The sequence below is a fragment of the Callorhinus ursinus genome, unplaced genomic scaffold (genome assembly GCF_003265705.2).
Source record: "Callorhinus ursinus isolate GAN/ISIS: 27379988/994484 unplaced genomic scaffold, GSC_fseal_2.0 scaffold12, whole genome shotgun sequence".
Taxonomy (NCBI): Eukaryota; Metazoa; Chordata; class Mammalia; order Carnivora; family Otariidae; genus Callorhinus; species Callorhinus ursinus.
Window position 1 is genome coordinate 16,056,633 of NW_027397074.1, and position 19,689 is coordinate 16,076,321.

Below are 19,689 nucleotides of genomic sequence, written 5' to 3' on the forward strand. Positions count from 1 at the left end.
TTGGGCTAGCAAGGGCCTTCTTCCTTACCACCTGAGTCACCCAGGAGATTACCATTTCCTTAAACTGTCACTTCCACATGGGATTCTGGTGAGTCAGAAGCCAACAGCAGGTGCTGGGACTCTGAGGGTGAGTTCCCTCCCTCCTTGTCCCGAGTCCTCTCTGGACCTTTGTGGGACAGCTCTCAGGCTCAAGCAAGTTTTGTGGCCTCACAAACAGTGTATCTGGAATGAAACCTAGAGTCATCACTAATAGAAAGCAGGCTGCCTCATGGTCTGATAATGCAGCCCAGGTGTGAATACTTGAAACAGATACATACGCTAAAGTTGAATACTTATGAAATTAATATATTTTAGCAATATTTGAAAAAAAGTAACCAAGTGAAACGAGGCAGAAGATGTTCAGAAATGTTTTATTTTTTCACTGGTTGACAACGAAATGATCATCTGAACGGTAACGCTCACACTGTGTCCTGAAGTAAGACACACAATCTGCTGGCAGGGAGAAAAGAGGCGAATTTCATGGTTTCATCTGTTACGCTCTTGCAAAAAAGAGCAAATCAGGCCAGTTTTAAATTTAACAAACAGAAACATTACTGGTGCTTATTATACCAACACATTTTTTCATATTGAGAACTACCCCATGAAGCAAGCATTAACCTCCTCGAAGATGGGGAAGCCGAGGCTCTGAGAATATCTGAGATCATTAAATCACATTATTCAGGAAGAGGCACAGCCAGGATGAGAATCCAGATCTTAAAAGCACATGGCTTATAAATTGAAAGAAAAAAAAAAAAAAGTCTTCCACTACAAGTGTAATACGTTTATCAGAGAGTATTTGGAAGAGTAGGAGGAAGGAAGAAAATCAATTCCTGACCCTGACTCCCAGTGGTGGCAGCACCAACATCGTGGTCCTCTCAGTCTGGTCCTTTTGCTGTGTAGTATTTTTTAATGTGAGTGTGAACACATGGCATATCGAAATGGACAGATCAGTATTTTAAACATTATCACCTTCTGATTTTAACAGGAAAGCACAAACAGCATAGAAAACTTGGAGACTACTGAAAACCATAAAGGAAATTACAGTCACCTGGAATCTCATAAGCTAAAAATGACCATAGTTAATATTTTCCTATATTCCCTTAGGTTTTTTTTTTTTAAATCAGTTTTCTTTACATAGCAAAGCTCATAATTTATAAGATTTTTAAGTAGAGTTAACAAAGGTCTAGGTGGATGATGACAAAGAAGAACTTGGTGACAGATCGTATTTGCCACACAACTGATTCAGTGGGTTTTTAGAAGATAATCCTTATGCTCCCTGTACAATGACGTGGCCATCAAAAATGTGTAAGCCTGAAAATGCCGGTGCTAAGTTTCCGCTAAAGCGAACCCCGATGTGGATTACCATGAGTTTTTGTTTCTGTCTACATCCAAGTGAGTATAAATCATTTACATGATAAGAACACTCCATGCATAAAGCTTTTAATACCATATAAAAGCTCTTCTAGGAAGAGACAGGAGCTGTAGTCTGATGAAAAGATTTTTACGAATCCTACAGTGAAAAATATACCACGAGACTTAAACATTTTGCACACTGAAATTTACATAAAAGAGGCTTAGCCAGAAGATAAGGCATCACCGACAAAGGCTCAAGGAAGTTCCAAATGGTGTTAAGAGACCTGATCTTCTATTCGTAAAAATCCCAAAGAATTTATTATCAATACTAAAAACTTCCATTGTACATCAAGGAGTAAACCTTTATGACAGCTATGAAGGAAAAACAGCGCTGCAAGTTTACACATGTTACTGAAGGCAAAGGGTAAGAGCAAAGGAGAACTCCAGCCGGAATGTTGGTTATGTTTATACAGCTTCCTCTTGATTTAAACACTCATGACACACTGAATGAACTGAAAGAAAGAAAGGTCCACGTTATCCGGCAAACATTGCAACAAACTGTAGCTTCTTTTTAGGCTGTTTACGTTTTGCTTCTCTAATTTGAATTTCGGATCACGAGAGATCCCTTTCTAAAATTCAGAGTACATGATGGGCGGAAAGGTTCATTTTGTAGGGGAAGCCGTCTAATATAAAACCCAGTGGATTCCTCTTCTTACAGGAAGCAGATCTTACTTCAGTGGATAAAGAATTATTTAAATTCCAAATATCTCAGACTCGAGAAATGGCCACAGTGAAAGGTTCCTACTCAGAACTAACAGTTCCATCACACGGGGGCCTCCAGACGACACAGTATTATCCCACCACTCACAGAGCACCCTCAACAGTTTATTCCCTTAAAATCTGCTTTATTAAAATAAATCCTAAGCATGCAACTCTATGTATGCACAGAAACAGAATATATGACCTTTTCTTGGCAATTCAGAAACCCAGGTTTAGACGCATCAGTATTCTGCTGTGAACTGTCTGCTTCACTCTAAGCCCCAATAGGCTCTGCTTTTCTATCAATTTTCTTTGTCATTCTTCTGACCCGAGGGAGGCACTGTGTGCTAATGCCCACAGCACTCCTACAAAGCCAAGCTGATCATCCCTTTCAGGTAGAGGGGAATTGAGGATCAAGACATTTAAAATTTCTTACGGGACCCCGTGGGAGGCCAAAGCCCGGGCACTTTCCACTCCACAGGCCGCCTCTCCATCTTTGGAAACAGTGCCGGGACTGTCACCAGAGATGCTAATGCACACTAATGAAAACACACCTTTAAGCAGAAGAAATAAACATATTTACACACACGCCCTTTTAAAATTACCAGAACTGTGGCAGCTGCCAAAATGAAAATATGTTCACTCTTGCAGTGTGTAATAGAGAAACCTTTTAGTGCATTCAGTTACCGCAGTGCTTTCCATTCTGAACGTGTTTTTTTTTTTTAAATCCATGGCTGAGCAAAGAACAGAAAAACAACTAAACCTCTCCCCAGCTTTCTTGTGTATATCCATCTAAGGCTATCCAAGATGGCACCTGGCTACATTCACATTGGTCATGTGGCCTTGTCCAATCTCATGTAGTGTGACGGTTTAGTAAATACATTGTTTTAAACTGTGGCTGAAGTCTCTGCCTTACATCCTCAATGAAGAACATGGGTGTGTCAAGTACAGCTTTGAGCTTTTCAACTGACTTCTAAGTGACAGGGGTATTTGTTCAACGAAGGCAAAAACAGACACAACATCTGCATGGTGTTTTCCAAGGACATTTCTGACTGACATCTCCCAAGAGCCCAGGGAAGAAGGCATTACTACTTCCTCTCCTCAAACAGTCTTGGAGCAATGAAGAAACTTGCCTCTGTGACCCAGCCAGGAAATGGGACCAGCTGGGCTTTGAACCGAGTCTTTCAATGCAAATCAAACAGTGGTTTATGAATAAGACTAGTAATAAATGAAATTAATAAATTCTGAATGGTAACTCCTGATCATTTAATTCTTCATTACAGCATCCTTAAGAATGCTCTTAATGGCTAACTTCAAAAGGGAATCCCCAGTTGGCACACATCTTATTCATCTACTCAGTTCTGAATTTACAGAGACTTACATCATCATATGGGAAATTCACAACACCTTGCTGAGCAGTATCCCGTCTTCGAAAGCTATCTGTAAAACACCACAGTAAAATTTATGGTTATTTTTTAACACCTGAATTCACAACAGGTAATTATTTTGGCATTGGGTTCAAACCACATTAACATCTGAGTTGTAAAACTTGTAAACCAGCCAACATAAACAAAAGCCCACAGCAAAGAAGCCAACTAGATGAATGTGAATAGATTTAATATACAACAAAGTAATACACCAACACAAAAGACAGCCAACTGTCTTTTTCAATGTGCAACTGGAAGAAAGCACCTGATCCCAAAGTCAGTAAAAGCCATGTGACTTCTGAGGCCATTACTTAGTTGAAATGAAGAATTCAAACTTCTTTATAACATAGTGTTTAATTAGGAAATGGATGAACGGAGTCCCTGATATGGCAAATGGGCTGTAATCAAATATTCCACCTGTCTGAGCTCTGTGCTGCTGAAAAGGATTTACTTAAATAAAAACAACAAAAAATCTGCCCTCATATTTTTGTTAGAATGCAAAAAAATTACAAACCCAGGTATTAAAAAGAGTAAAAGATTGGGGTTCCTGGGTGGCTCAGTCGGTTAAGCGTCTGACTCTTCATCTCAGCTCAGGTCTTGATCTCAGGGTCATGAATTCAAGCCTCGCTCCACACATAGCATGGAGCCTACTTTAAAAAACAAAGAGACAGAAAAAGACTAAAGAGAGGGATGGAACAAGAAAAATATACAAAAGAAAGAAAAAGAAAAGAGGGCATAGAAAAAAAATAGAGATTACTCATATACCCTCATCTAAGAAGTCCATACCTCTGAAACAGAGGACCATTTTAAATTACTTTCCAACAGGAGGACTTAGGAGAGAGAGCTACAAATGAGTAATTTCGCTTTCTTCAAATAGTTTACATTCTAGGGAGAAATCACAGAACCGCTCATGCTCTGACCAAAAGTGCACAAATTAGGTGATCACGTTTTGGAATGTTCTTGTGAAATTAAGATTTTTTTTTGAAGATTTTATTTATTTATTTGACAGAGACACAGCAAGAGAGTGAGAAAGAGAGAGAGGGCACAAGCAGGGGGAGTGGGAGAGGGAGAAGCAGGCTTCCCGCAGAGCAGGGAGCCCGATGCGGGGCTCGATCCCAGGACCCTGGGATTATGACCTGAGCCCAAGGCAGACACTTAACGACTGAGCCACCCAGGCGCCCCTAGTTAAGATTATTTTAAAAGCAACTTACCACTAATCTGAAAGGATTTCTGGGAAAAAACACAATTATTCTGCTAGATACGTTTAACAGAAGTGTTTAGAAAGCCCCTGAAGTTAGGGGAAACAAGAGAAATTGCGGACAACAGAAGTTCAGAAACACTGAAAATGAAACGTCACACGAACTGTGTGTTCCTGGCCCTGACGACACCACCTCGAAGAACACACCTGTCAGGGCTCGAAGTTTGACACAGCAGGCGATGTAGTCATCGAAGGTGATCTTGCCATTGGTGCTGTAGCGTTTTGCAATTGAATTCACAGCCTGGGGACTCAATCGAAAGCCTGAGGAAAGAAACAGTTAAAGGATAACAAAAAGACCATTAAAAATAATCACAATTCTTTCAGCCTAGGAGTACTCATTTTAATTGTGACTATGCACTAGGCATTATATATTATGTGTTTAGTTAGGAATATACACTGCTTCTAGACAACAGAAACTGCCTTCACCTAACAGTTTCAGAAATGAAAAAAGGACCAGCTCGGCCAGGTGGCTGGAGTCGGCCGTACCCACCCATCGTGGTGAGGGCCTTCTGCAGCTCCTGAGGGTCCACCGTGCCGCTCCTGTCGCTGTCGAAACTGATGAAGTGCTGTCTCCAGCCATTCAGCACAGCCCACAGTTCTTTAAATTCATTGAAACCCATTGTGCCTGACATATCTCTCTGAACTGTCATCAAGGATTAGAACTTCTTTATTTTGCAACATTTTCTAACGAATAAATCAAAGATGAAGGATAAAGGAATTTAATGTTCTTTTGGCTAAAAGCGTTAAAAATGTTGTATGTTCTTCTTAGTGTGATGTAATGAAAAGGGCCCATGGAGAAAAAGCTCTGGGGACGTATTTTCGCTGTGGGAAGAGAATCGATGTGACGTGATTATAAGGAAGGAAGGTGGCCGCGGGTGAGCCACCCGTGAAAAGCAATCTTGTTTCTGGAACTGGGCTGTACTTTCTGGGGGCCCTGGGCTATGCTGCTGGGGGCTGGGGGGTCTTCACCCTAACACTCCCTTTTGGTAGGCCCTTCCAGACCCAGGGTTTTCACTTTTGGAAAAGAGATGGGATGGAAGGCAGTGCAGGGTCAGCACCAGCTAAACCAAGTCTAAGAACTGTGATGTGAAAAATTCCATTGCTTGAAGGTCACAACAACAAGGCAAAAAAACTTCCCTGACCACCCTGATTTCTATACTTGCCCTCCTTCGATGCTTCCATGAATTCTTGAATAACCAATGCTCTATTTACTAAGCTCCCTTCCTTTTTCACACCAAGTTACATCTTAAAAGCTAATGATTTCAGAAAACTTTTTTTGTGGTCATTTGTCACCTTGTGTTTACTGGGTATTAATTCTTAGATGGATTCTTTTAGGAATTTTTTTTTTTTTTTGATCAGGAAAATACCCTCCAGTCAGCAATCAAGGTAAAGGATACATCCAGCATTGAAACCATAAGCCGACAAGTCTCCAGGTTAAAAGCTGTTAAGAAAAGTACATGCATATCAATACAAGTTTCAAAAATTCACATAACATTGCATATATTCAAATTAATTAGAAAAGTGACTATACACTCCTACTTTTATATGCTATTCAATTTATGTGGAACTAAATTACATGGAGCTTTGAAGATTTTTTCCAGATAGAGAGAATTCCTTGTAGAACCCAAATTTGACTTTAACAGCTTTAACAGAAATCTTTTTAAAAAGTACTACATTGTATTGTTAATATTTTTAGGTAGATAATGGTTTTGAAGTTGGCGGGGGTGGGGGGTATCTAGAGTTTGCTCCAAAAGAAAACGGACAGGGTTACAGATGAACTAAGAATGGCAACACACTGCTAACTTGGTGAAGCTGGGTGACAGGTGCATAGAAGTTCACCACATCATTATCTCTGTTCCTGGATATGCATAACATTTTCTATAATATAATCTTTTTAAAGTTTTATATACTTTCTTGCCGTTGAAACTGTAATATACTGAGTTCAATTCACCATGGTGAGTCAGAAGATAGGGCTACTTTGTTCCTACTCCTAACAGGCTATAAATAGCTGGTTTTGCTAATTCTATTACATTAGTTCATGTATCTTTCTTTCCCCTTTAATGTCACACACTGAATGGTAACCTCCTACCTTGAAGAGCCTATGACCTATTTTCACATACAGTAAGTTTATATATGAAACCAGACAGATATGCTTGCCAAAACTGTGCTAAATAAGAGCACTCTGGAGGAAGATACGATGACCAATTCAGGGGTGGCCACTGTCCAGAAGCCTTTTGAGTTTATGTACAGCTCGAGCATATTCCAAAGGAATTTCTATAGCTCACTTAGAAAACTAAAGTAGAATATACTTATTGGTTAATAGGCCTACTGGTGATCTACCTAAGCATTAGCAAATTCCAAATAAAGAATTCCTTGCAGCTTACATTGTGTTCATGGGAACTGATGACTGGGGAAATATTTAGGCACAAAGAAGATGTAAGGCTAGAAGGCAGAAGTGACCAGAGTCATGTGGGCGAAGCTGGCATAAATTCTGCAGGTGTGTGAAAAGGCACACAGAACAATTTTATAGCTCTTACTAGCTTCCTATTTATCTCCAACCAAACTGAATTTAAGACACACCTGAGCTCTTCGTACTGTAATGTCTCCAGACTGTACAAACTATAGGTTTTCCACTTTTAACAGGTTCCTGTGTTTCACATATCCTGGAACCTGAAATAAAAGGTGGGGAACTATTTCTATTTTGGCCCTTCAGACTCCATCTAACCCACAGATACAGTTCTCTGAAGTGACAGGAGCCAACACTTTTCCACACTTTTGAGAAAGAGCTGGTTGATTCTTCATTCTGACTTTTAAGTTGTGTGGAGGTATGAAGTCTCTTTAATCCAGACCAATGGTTCTCAGCCCTGAAATACTTATCAGAATCACCCAGAAGCTTTAAAAGATTCTGATAACCGTGGCTGCACCTCGGAACAATTTTTTTTTTCCAACTTTACTGAGACATAATTGACAAATAACATTGTGTAAGTTTAAGGTATACAATGTAATGATTTCATATAAATATATACTGCAAAATGATAACAATTAGGTTGGTTAACACATCCATCACCCCACACAGTTAACTTTTTCACGTGTGTGATAACTTTTTTTTATTAAATATTTTATTTATTTATTTGAGAGAGAGAGAGAGAGAGAATGAGAGATAGAGAGCACGAGAGGGAAGAGGGTCAGAGGGAGAAGCAGACTCCCCCCTGAGCAGGGAGCCCGATGTGGGACTCGATCCCGAGACTCCAGGATCATGACCTGAGCCGAAGGCAGTCGCTTAACCAACTGAGCCACCCAGGCGCCCGTGTGTGATAACTTTTAAGATCAACTCTCGTAGACATTTTCAAGTACACAACACAGTATTCCATATAGTCATCATCATCACAGAACAATTAAATCAAAACATCTGAGCATGGAACCCAGGTGTGACTATTTTTTTAAAGCTTCTCAAAAGTTTTAAAGCTCTCAAAAGATTCCAGTGAGCAGCCAAGGATGCTTCCGAAAGTGTGATTCCTGGACCAGCCATGTTAATATCATCTAGGAGCTTTTAGAGCTGCATAATCTTAGCCCTTAACCAGCAAAATCAGAATTTGCATTTTAATACGATCCCCAGGTGATTTATATTCACATACAAACAAGCTAGTCAATCGGGACCACCATCATCTGGAAGCTTGTCAGAGATGCAAATTCTCAGGTCTTACCTCACACCTTCTGAATAAAAAATTCTAGGACAGGGGTCAGCAATCCAGTGATGCTGATGCCACTAAAGTTTAGGAACCAGTGCTTGAGAGGGCCTGAGAGCCACTAGGCAGACCCACCTGTGTTTGACTTTAAATCATCGGTTCTGAGGGGCCATGAAGCAAACACCTTCCCTGTGTCCCAGGGCTATGCACGGCACCACACCCAGTGGTGCCAGGAAGCCCAGGAATCTGGTCATCTTTTGTGAGAAGGATTTAAGAGAGGGAATGAGATGCACAGTGAACAAAAGTGAATGAACAGAAAATTCACTATTCCAGACAGTTCTGATGAACTAGAACACTGATGTCTAATAAGTTTGGATAGGGAAAACTCCTGCTCAATTTTAGCTGAATTTTTCCCCCAGAAATAGCTTTTATTAATGCTAATTCTATTTTAGATAATTTTAGAAGAATCTTTGCTATAATTTTACTTTTACTCTCTCCCTTCTCCTGTTCATTCTACTAGAATGCTCATACATCTTTTTTTTTTTTTAACGATTTTATTTATTTGACAGAGAGAGACACAACGAGAGCAGGAACACAAGCAGGGGGAGTGGGAGAGGGAGAAGCAGGCTTCCTGCGGAGCAGGGAGCCCGATGCGAGGCTCGATCCCAGGACCCTGGGATCATGACCTGAGCCAAAGGCAGACGCTCAACGACTGAGCCACCTAGGCGCCCCGATACATCTTTTCTTCTAGTAGAAATCCACAGTGTAATGGACCCAGCAGGAAAACCCTACCTTCAGTTTTTCTCTCAACCTTACCAGAGTAACAACTACACTCAAGGGGAAAAAAAGAAGCTGAATTACTTTCTTACAGACTAGAGCAACTTCTCTTATCAACTCCACCTCTGGGTATGACTGCTTCCTTTCAACCTGGAGAAGCTGCCTGTAGGTACTAGGTTGGAATATCCCTCCGCCCCTCACCTCACCTCCATCTGTGCTTTTTAGTTTGGAAGCTGGGTTTAAAAAACACCAATCGTTGTGTAACTTCTGTATCATAAAACTCACCATGACTCCTCACAAGCAGGATGGTTTTGTGATTCATTACCGCCTCCACAACCAGATAACAATAAGCAAATAAATTTAATCCCATGGTTCTGATGACTCAGGAAATGTCTTCCCTAGAACTCAGTGATCTAAGACCATCACTAACCATGATTTCCTCATATGAAATGTTTAAAAGGACTATTCTCCAAGGATATACAACCCATTTGTTAGTCAGATTTTAAAACCTGCCACACCTCTTCTACCAAAAGGGTACAAAATAATAGTTTATGTTGGGACATAGCTCATTTTCATAAACGCTGCTATTAAACCAGAATTCTTTGTTCACTAGCCCCAACTGCTTGAGGTTAACAATGAACAATTTAGATCTATTTCCTATAACACGAAAAAAAAAATCCCCTATCTAGAAAGGGCTTCTTTTTTAAAGGACCAAATTAAATGAGAAATGATAAAGTTCCTCTTTCATATTAATTTCTCCAGCTAGGAAATATTAATAGGATACTGAAGTCACATAAAAGAAAGGATGATTGAAATAGAAATGCAAACAGTTTAAAAAGAGAGCCATCTAGTAAGTATGCCGTGTCACACAGTTAAAAAATTCCACTATAAATCTTCAGGTGTGACTTCTGGTCTGAGCATTTTAATCCACAGTTTACCAACAGCTAAGGCTTTGATTTGATATTCTGTCTCCATTAACCAACGGCTGAGCTGGCAAGTCAAAACACTATTCTCTACCTTGCGTGTTTGTCATGGTCAAGATCTGATTTGAAAAGAAGCATGTGGTGGTGTGTGGGACGATGAGAAGCCCCATCCGGATACAGTGCCTCTGCAACTCAGGGCAAAGAGCTCTTTCAAAAGGCAGGAAGGTGGTGTAAGTGCAGCAGATCCAGGCTGGGAGGAACTGAGGAGGAAAGGAGAAGGAAGACTAGTGCAAAGAGTTTGGAAATTAGGAAGGGTACTTCCGACTTAGCCTGCACACGTTCTCTGAAGTGGAAAGAGAAATGAAGCAAGTCCTGGGGGGGGGGGGGGGGGGGTCAGGACAAGCATTCACGTTGCCAGCAGAATACTCAGAGAGCAGGAGTGCAAAGTGGCTCCCTGAGGACCAGGGGTGGGGACCAGCCACTGCGGGGAAGGGGGTCAGGACCAAACACTCAGAACCAGGCGTGCAGGGCAGATCACTCAGGGACCAGCTGCACAGGACCAGCCACCCAAAACCCTAAGTGCCAGGAGGCTCAGGACAGAGTCAACTTTTGGCAAATAGCCGTAAATGACAGCTCCTGTCATTGATGACACCTGACCTGGCGGATTTCATTTCAGCGCCTTACCTCGTCCTCTGTGAGGGAGGCCACAGAGACCATCTCATGGCTTCCACGCGTCCCCAGTCCAAGAGACCCACTCAAAACTGGCAGGCAGGTAGTGTGGCACGGCTTACTAACGACTGTTCTCAAATTAACATTTTATAATAATAAACAACCGAAATTAGCTTTGGAAATTCTAATTTTTGCTAGATCAGAAAAGCCCAGTGTCCTCGAAGGCTATCATCCTAAGTAACAGTTAAAATATGAAACACAAGAGTACTTCTAGAGAAACTTTGGGACTGTCAACTCACGTTTGTATCCTCCAGCAATGCCTGACTGGGTCAGGCATCTCTGCAATTCATCAGCATCTATTTGCCCATCCTTTTGCGGGGGTGGTGGGTGGACAAAAAAGAGAAGAAGAATCATTAATAGTGCTTTGTGCCTTCTAGTTGTTTGTTTACTTTCAGTATATTATTTCAGCAATAATGACAAAGAAAGTGAGCATTTTCATGCATGAGCCTTTTTTTTTTTTAAAAGGAATGCCTTCCAAAAACAGGTATTCCTTTCCCAGTTCTACTTTCAAAAATAATTTAATGAAAGAAAAACAAATCGTTAAGTCCTCTTCCACAAATGCATAATTAGGGCCATAAACAAAAAATACATTTCTCGATACCTAAGTAAAGTCGGCAATTTCAGACTCTATTTTAAATAATTATTACATAAGAATTCACAAGGTCGGAAAGCCACTTACACCATCCTTTAGTATTACCAATATCTTGTCATCATTTCCTCTAAATTCCTCAATTAGATTTGGCATTAAATGTTCGAGTACAAGGTTCCTCTTTTCAATAAAACACAGGTGAATTCAGTTTCTTTCAAAAATACATATTTTTTAATGTATGAATAAAACTAGTTTCTTTTTTTTTTTAAAGGTTTTTTTATTTATTCATCTGACAGAAACAGAGACAGCGAGAGCAGGAACACAAGCAGGAGTGGGAGAGGGAGAAGCAGGCTTCCCCCCGAGGAGGGAGCCCGATGTGGGACTCGATCCCAGGACCCTGGAATCATGACCTGAGCTGAAGGCAGACGCTTAACGACTGAGCCACCCAGGCGCCCCTACTTTCTGTCTTGAACTTACTCTTCTTTTAGTCTGAGCTAGGAAACTGCCCGTTAAGCACTTAAAATTATTTATATAGTTGCTTAAAAGTCTTATTCCTCTTTCTAGCTTTTGGTTGTGGGGGGGGTGGGAGGGAGCGCAGAACCAGGTACAGAGCTGACATTCGTAAATAATACGCTTGGATGAAACAAAGAGAGGCCTTCGTGATCACCTGTGGTGAATGGTTTTTCCAGAACCACAATTATATCTGGAAGATACAGGTTCCCAGGGTCTACTCATTGGCTGACCAAGTTCAGAACCAGATAGACATTATTTTTAGGGACTTAAAAATAAAACACCCAAATCCTCAATTCTAAGTGAGGAGCAGGATCAATAATTTGAAAGACAATGGATATGCTGATGTAGGCCGGGACCGCTGCAAGCCAAGCAGGTGGGGTCACTTACAGGGCGGGAGGCAAAGAAATCTAAGAACTCAAGCCTTGAGCTTTGCCCTGTCTTGTGGTTTTAAAGATATAGATCATTCGCAGATGAAGCAGATACTTAAAAGGGAAGCTCTTTCAGTTTTAGACTCAATTTTCCACTCAATTTCCTTTTTTTTTTAAAGATTTTATTTATTTATTTGAGAGAGAGAGAATGAGAGAGAGAGAGCACGAGAGGGAAGAGGGTCAGAGGGAGAAGCAGACTCCCCGCCGAGCAGGGAGCCCGATGCGGGAGTGGAGCCCAATGCGGGACTCGATCCCGGGACTCCAGGATCATGACCTGAGCCGGAGGCAGTCGCCCAACCAACTGAGCCACCCAGGCACCCTTCCACTCAATTTCTTGAACTACATTTCTTGGAATGCTATTCTGAAAGGTGGTCTTGGGTTTTTATCCCGTAATAGTGGACAACATCTTCACTTGAAGACTGTGTTATTTCTTGCTTTTGTTCAACACAAAGCTAACTCGAATTCATAAGGGCAAACACCGCTTCTGGACAGCTCTGGGTCATACCAGCAGTGGATTTACCATACACAGTGGCCTGGGGAGCTAGGGAAGTGTACAGCAATGCACACCACCACCTACCTGTCCTACAACTCAAGGTGGAGAACTGAAAGGTCTCGAGAGGGAGGGAACTTTCATTCTCTCTCGGACAGGCCACCACACCTTGTAAGGACTCGAAGAGCTGACCCAGAACAGCATCAGCATCAAAGAGAACTAAACTGTTCACAAGATTAACTTCCTGATACTAAAGGAGCAGTAATTTCCTTATTATGAAGCTGGTAAGTTTTTAACTTAAGTACCTATTTCCTAGGGGGTAAGTGATTAACAATCAGATTCAACCCAAAGAAAGTGTCCATTAGAATTTGACTACATAATTACCGGTAGGTGTCTTTAAGTTGTACAAACAGTGGCTGAGGTGTTCACCAGATCTGGAATTTCTTCTCTGGAAACCACCACGGACCCTGACAATTCATAGTTCTAAAAACATCTTTCTACTTTACAGATCTTTACAGTATATTTAAAGCCCCCTATTCCTATTTAACCAGACCCTAATTCAATCACAAATTTAGTTTTGAAGTGAACCTACATAAATACAGGTAACAGTCCTAATTTGTTCTGAATATTCAGAAATAAATAACTGACTATACATTTCCTTCTCTCCTTGTTCTTTTACAGAAGCAAAGGCATTTTTTTCCAGAGGAAAAGTTCTTTTTTCCATCCCACTCTAACAGTAGCTAATACAAACGTAGACTCTGACAATTCTTTAATATTAAGGGGAAAAGCTAACCTGTCCAGCTACAGCAGCAAAGTAACCATAGAGCGGATCCTGAGTCTGTCCGGGAAACGTAGGTCCTCCGGGGGCCCCTCCATACTGTAAAACAAATACAAAAGCATCATTTCGCTGAATCCAGTTTTATTCTTTCACCACTGCATGCTTTTGTGCAAAGCCAGGCAACTGCCCGTCCTTCACACGGATGGTTCACCTCCCCACCACCGGGCACGCTTTAACTGCAATCATTCCTCCCCTTCTCTTCCATTCCCACCTCAGCAGAATTTAACAACTGGCAGCTTGGACCAAAATGAGTTGTCCTGAAAGTGACATCTACATAAGTGAAGCAACTTTAAAAATCCTTATTAGCCTGCAGGTTACTGATTAAATGAAACCTAGGCAAGCAACTTAAGCGCAGGGCTCGGAATTGTTTTCCTTTTACTTTCACAGCACTTATGGTATTTTTCAAAGCGTTCTGAGACAGGTGTAGCCCAGGCCGGGCTTAGGTGTCTCGGTTGGACTATGCGGCGGCGAACACCTGGGTGGGGAGGCGCGCAGAAGGAACATTCCGTCTCGGAAACAGTTCCCACGACGACGCGTATCCCAGGCTCCTGGAGAGGTGGACTTCCTCCCGGAGGGCTTCGCCCCCTCCCTACCCCGCGGTCTTTCCCCGACTTTTTTTTGTTTTTTCCTCTCACTTGCTTTTAAAGAGGGGAGGTGGATCTCCGGACCATTCGAGATTAAAATGGCTGTTGCTCTCAGGGGAAACCGGGAGGGGGAGGAAGCCAATCCCCAATTCGCACAATTTCACGCCGCACATCCCAGGCACAGGGTGGGCTTCTCGGGTCAAAACCCACCCGCGCCTTGGCCCCACGCAGCCACCCGCAGGGCGAAAGGACTAAGAAGAGGGAGCCCGAGGATGAGGCCGAAGGGCAGGGGCCAGGGGCGAGGCAGCTGGCAGGGAGAAGCCGGGGGCGGGAGGCGCCCAGGGAGCCGCCCCGGCGGGGCGGCCCAGTGTGGCCTCTCGGCATCCTCGGCGTCCCAGGGTCGCGCCCGGGCCGCGAGCCCGCGCGGGCTGCACTTACCCCGCCTGGGTAGTACCCGCCACCGGCGCCAGGGTGCCCCGGGTACGCCATGGTGCAGACTGCGCCGCCGCCGCTGCCGCCGCCGCCCTCCCGCCGGGGCCGCCCCGGAGCGCACCACGCGGGCGGCGGGGGACGAGCGCCCGAGCCGCCCCCCGCACCGCGCTGCGCTCGGCCCCCGGCCCCCTGCGTGCGCTCGGCGTGCCTCTGCGCCTTCTGGGCTCAGGTGGTGCGCAAGCCCGGCTCCCGCAAGCGCCTGGGACCTGCGACGCAGTGCTCACCGGTGACTTTCCTCCCCGCGACACGAATGGCACATTCCATCACCGGTACGGTGCCCCGGGGATTCTTTATTGCTTCCTACTCCGCTCTATTCTGATACTTCTAAACATTTTAAACAACTTTATTAGTCAGGGCCGCCCGGCTCTAAGTTGGGTGCGGTTTTGTGAGGAAGGGGGCTGAATGTAGTAGGGCCGTTTTTAGATGCCTTTGAGGAAAGGAGACGTTGAAAAATCAAAATATGAAAACGCCCTTGGAAAACAGGAATATACTTCAGGAACTGTGTGCAGAAGAGCGTTTGGCTTGCGGTTGCACATTTCACTGAACGGCACCGGGGTGTTTCCTCGCTAGGCGACACGGTCAGCTCCTGGTTAAGCTGGGCGTGATGTGGCCTGGGGAAGACAGAGGGCATTTCCTGGCAGGGCGTCCCCGTCCAGATTCCTAGAAAATGAGCTGTTTGAATTATCTCGATGATTCAGGCGAAACCATCGCTCTCTCCAAAATTACTCGCCTCCTTTTTATACAAGAAAAGTTTATTGCTAAGAGTGTGCTGCTCAGTATTTATTCAGGAAGGTGAGAGGTTAGAACTATTCCCTTAGATTCAGAAAATGGTTCTCTTCATTTTTCTTTTTCACCTCGTTGAACAGTCTGATGAGAGCAATTCAGGTGTGAGATTTTCGTTTGGTTTTGTTTCATGTCATTTCAGTCATAAAGGATGTTTGTTTCTGAATTTTATCGTTTTAAGAAATGCACTGAGGAGCAACATTCACAGTTTTTGCTATGGCGGTTGCACAGAAAAATTGAAAGTCATCAACATCTAACAAATATTGGAGCACCTGCAGAGTGTGGTGATGCGCTTGTTCACCATGGGGGACACGGTTCCTCCGTTCCACGTTCCTGGGCTGTGTTCCCACTAAGGGCATTGTAACTCCCTTCCAAGTCCTCATTTTGGATAATCAGACTCCAAAAATGAGAGTCCTGGATTGTGAGAACAATTTTAATAGTTACTGTTGTTACATATCAAAAAGCTATAGATTACCTGTCTTATATTTTATTTAGGAAGTAGATTATTGTTTTCAAATACCAAAGCAATTATCAAGGTAGATTAGACATTTTATGAGCCCTTTGGCCTCTGTAGGTTTTTTTTTTTCTTCCTACTTATTATTTTCTTTTTTGTTATAAGAACAACAAACATGAGGTCTACCCTCTTAACAAATTTTTAAGAGTACAATATGGTATTGTTGACTATATGCACAGTGTGGTACAACAGTTCTCTAGGACTTTTTATCTTGAGTGACTGAAATCTATACCCCTTGAACAACTACCCCCCATTTACTCCTCCCTCCAGCCCCTAGCAACCAGTACATGAGAGGGGGTAGGGTCAGAGGGAGAAGCTGACTCCCCGCTCAGCAGGGAGCCCAATGCGGGGCTTGATCCCGGGACTCCAGGGTCCTGACCTGAGCCGAAGGCAGTCGCTTAACTAACTGAGCCACCCAGGCGCCCAAGGTAAGTGTACTCTTAATCACCTTCACCTATTTCAGCCATTCCCCCCGCCCACCTCCCCTCTGGTAACCATCAGTTTGTTCTCTATACTCAAGAGTCTGTTTTTTGGTTTGTCTCTTTTTTCTTTGTTCATTTGCTTTGTTTCTTAAATTCCACATATGAGTGAATACCATATGGTATTTGTCTTTCTCTGACTGACTTATTTTGCTTGTTATAATACTCTGTAGCTTCATCTATGTCATTGCAAATGGCAAGATTTCATTTTATTTTATGGCTGAGTGATATTCCATTGTATATATATATACCACTTCTTCTTTATCCATTCATCCTTCTGTGGACACGTGGGCTGCTTCCATAATTTGGCTATCGTAAATAATGCAGTAATAAACAAAGGGGTGCAAGTATCTTTTCAAATTAGTGTTTTTGTATTCTTTGGATAAATACCCAGTAGTGGAGTTATTGGATCAGATGGTAATTCTATTTTTAAGTTTTTGAGGAAACTCCATACTGTATTTCATAGTGGCTGCACCAGTTTACATTCCCACCAGTAGCGCAAGAGGGTTCCTTTTCCTCCACATCCTTACTAACACTTGTTGTTTCTTGTGTTTTTGTTTTGAGAGAGAACACGCGCAAACAGGGGAGGAAAGGCAGAGGGAGAGTGAGAATCTTAAGCATGGAGCCTGACACAGAGCTCCATCTCATGACCCTGAGATCATGAGCTGAGCCAAAATCAAGAGCTGGACACTTAACCAGCTGAGCCACTCAGGTGCTCCTGTTTCTTCCATTTTGATTTTAGCCATTCTGACAGCTGTGAGGTGATAACTCATTGTGGTTTTGATTTGCATTTCCCTGATGATCAGTGATGTTGAGTATCTTTTCATGTTTCTGTTGGCTTTTTTAGCCCATTTTTTAAATTGGGTCATTTTTTTGCTATCGAGTTGTCGGAGTTCCTTATATATTTTGCATACTAACTCCTAATCAGGTATATGGTTTGCAATTTTTTTCTCCCATTCCATGTTGTTTCCTTTGCTGTGCGAAGCTTTTTAGTATGCTGTAGTCCTACTTGTTTTTGTTTTTTTGCCTATGCCTTTGGTGTCATAGCCATGAAGTCATTGCCAAGACCAATGTCATGAAGATTTTCCCCTGTTTTCTTCTAGGAGTTTTATAGTTTTAGTCTTATTAAGTCTAATCCATTTTAAGTTGATTTTTATGTATACTGTAAGATAAGAGTCCAAATTTATTCTTTTGTGTGGGGATATCTGGTTTTCCCAACACCATTTGTTGAAGAGACCATCCTTTCTCAGTTGTGTATTTTTGGCATTCTCGTGGGAGAGCAGTTAGTTGTATATGCATTGATTTATTTGGGGGCTCTCTGTTATTTTACCTCTGTTTTGAAAGAATAGATAGGGAGGACTGAACTCAAAGTTGAGTGTAAACTCTCTCAAGACTCAAGTTTGAAAGAGCATATAGCATATAAAATATCTGTAAGTATGCAGGATGAGCTTTATGGTTAAGTAACTATGCTAATTGTCATTTTAGTCATCTTTAGACTTCTTCCTACTACTCTACTGCTAAAGAATTAAATTTAATGGAGTGCTGGAGGTGAAATCCTTAAAATTCTCTAAATTACTGTAACAAATTGGTAAGCTGCTCCTGCTTTCATTTATGAAAAAAATTGTGGCAACTAATAATAACAACAGACACATATAGTACTTAATATGTGCCAGACCCTCTTCTAACACTTTATATATTTGCTTAATCCTCATGGAATCCCGTGAAATAAATGGTATCATCATCCTTATTATACAGTTGAGGAAACAGAGTAGATGAGACAATTTGCCCAAGTGGAAGGAACACAGAGCTGAGCTAGGCTGCCAGGCCATCTTGGCTCTGGAGTCTGTACCCCACACTAGGGGAGAGCAAACTTTGTCAAGGGCCAGACAGTAAACAGAATAGGCTTTGTGGGCCGTAGAGTCTCCGTAGCAACTGCTCACTTCTGGCATTGTAGCATGTGAGCATCCAGAGACAATACACAAATGAATGGGTGTGTTTCAATGCAATTTTATTTATAGACACTGAAATTTGGATTTCATGTATCATGAAACATTATTCTTCATTTTATTTTTTTTTAACTCTTAAAATATGTACATATCATTTTTAGCTTCCTGTTATACAAAAACAGGAAGTGGGCCAGATTTGGCCCTTGGGTAGTAGTTTGCCAACCACTGCTAAGAACCCCTCTAGGATTCTGGCTATTTCTCTGGGAGAATAGCACCTTAGCAAATGATTTGCTGCTTTTAAGATAGAGCTTTGGGTAGCAGTGGCAGAGTCACACTGAGGAATGATGACCTCCCTGGGATAGGATCCGATGTATAAAATGGCTTCTTCAGAGTCTTCCCTGTAGACCAGCAAGAGGACCAAAAGGAACACTGTGAAACCCCAACTTGTCAATCTCACCCTGTGTAGTAGTAGTTAGTGGGTCTGTTCAAGGACAAAACTGGATGGAAAGCCAGCTTTTAAATGTTTCTACATGTAACATGAGTTCCTTTATTCATAGGCTGAGAATTGTCAGATATCCCCAGAAATCAGGAAAAATTATTCAATAGGAACTCTACAAAAATAGAAGTGAATACAGGCAATTTACTTTTATGGTTTTGACACTCAGTCCAAAGGAAGGGGTGAAGGTGGAGGGAGAAATAAGCAACTTTTTGAAGTTCTTGCTAAATGTTGTACTAGATACTTCCTTCTGGTATTGCACTTAAAGAACATCACCTTCAGAAGGAGATGCAATTACTCACATTTTATGGACAAGGAAATTGAGGCATAAGTAGCTTTCCCAAGGTTACATATCACGTCTCTGACCTCTGATCTACCTAACTCAAAATCATGGGCCTTTTAAGATATGAAAAATTACAAAGATATTAAACCAAACACAATTTTTTCCCTCATTATACTGCTTCCTGACGAATTAGGGTAGAGGAGGGACTGTAGGAAAAGAATTTTTAGAGGTAGAAAACCCCTCCAAAGGTCATAAGTGTCAGCCTTGGGCACAACCACACAAATCATCAGAGTTATACTTACT

General features: G+C 42.2%; 1 protein-coding gene and 1 long non-coding RNA gene across 5 annotated transcripts in view; one reads left to right on the top strand and one right to left on the bottom strand.

The window, feature by feature from the left end:
- Positions 1 to 391: 391 nt before the first annotated feature.
- On the bottom strand, positions 392 to 14,975 carry SRI (sorcin). Of its 2 annotated transcripts, XM_073898773.1 has the most exons (9): positions 14,832 to 14,975; positions 13,765 to 13,848; positions 11,191 to 11,260; positions 7,417 to 7,506; positions 6,234 to 6,277; positions 5,327 to 5,474; positions 4,984 to 5,097; positions 3,533 to 3,591; positions 392 to 1,904 (listed from the first exon to the last, which is right to left on the bottom strand). In XM_073898773.1, exons 1-9 carry the CDS (start codon positions 14,880 to 14,882, stop codon positions 1,878 to 1,880), a joined length of 687 nt encoding a protein of 228 aa, XP_073754874.1. In that variant the 5' UTR covers positions 14,883 to 14,975; the 3' UTR covers positions 392 to 1,877. The 2 variants fall into 2 exon arrangements, with proteins under 2 accessions (XP_073754874.1, XP_025728619.1); XM_025872834.2 differs by lacking the exon at positions 7,417 to 7,506.
- The window catches only part of LOC141373850 (uncharacterized), a 28,767-nt gene continuing 22,095 nt past the window's right edge, over positions 13,018 to 19,689 (top strand). Inside the window, exon 1 of one of the 3 annotated variants that reach the window (XR_012380200.1) lies at positions 13,018 to 13,255. This is a non-coding gene — a long non-coding RNA (uncharacterized lncRNA). Of the gene's footprint in view, positions 13,256 to 15,038; positions 16,611 to 19,689 lie in introns of those variants that run through there. The other 2 variants (XR_012380198.1, XR_012380199.1) reach the window with 2 other exon arrangements.

Coding starts and splice junctions, on each gene's coding strand:
- SRI (XM_073898773.1), bottom strand. CDS start 14,882: ATGGCGTACCCGGGGCACCCTGGCGCCGGTGGCGGGTACTACCCAGGC. Junction 11,261..13,764: donor TTGCTGCTGTAGCTGGACAG/GTTAGCTTTTCC, acceptor CCCCCGCAAAAG/GATGGGCAAATAGATGCTGA. Junction 3,592..4,983: donor CAAACTTCGAGCCCTGACAG/GTGTGTTCTTCG, acceptor GGTGTTTTACAG/ATAGCTTTCGAAGACGGGAT.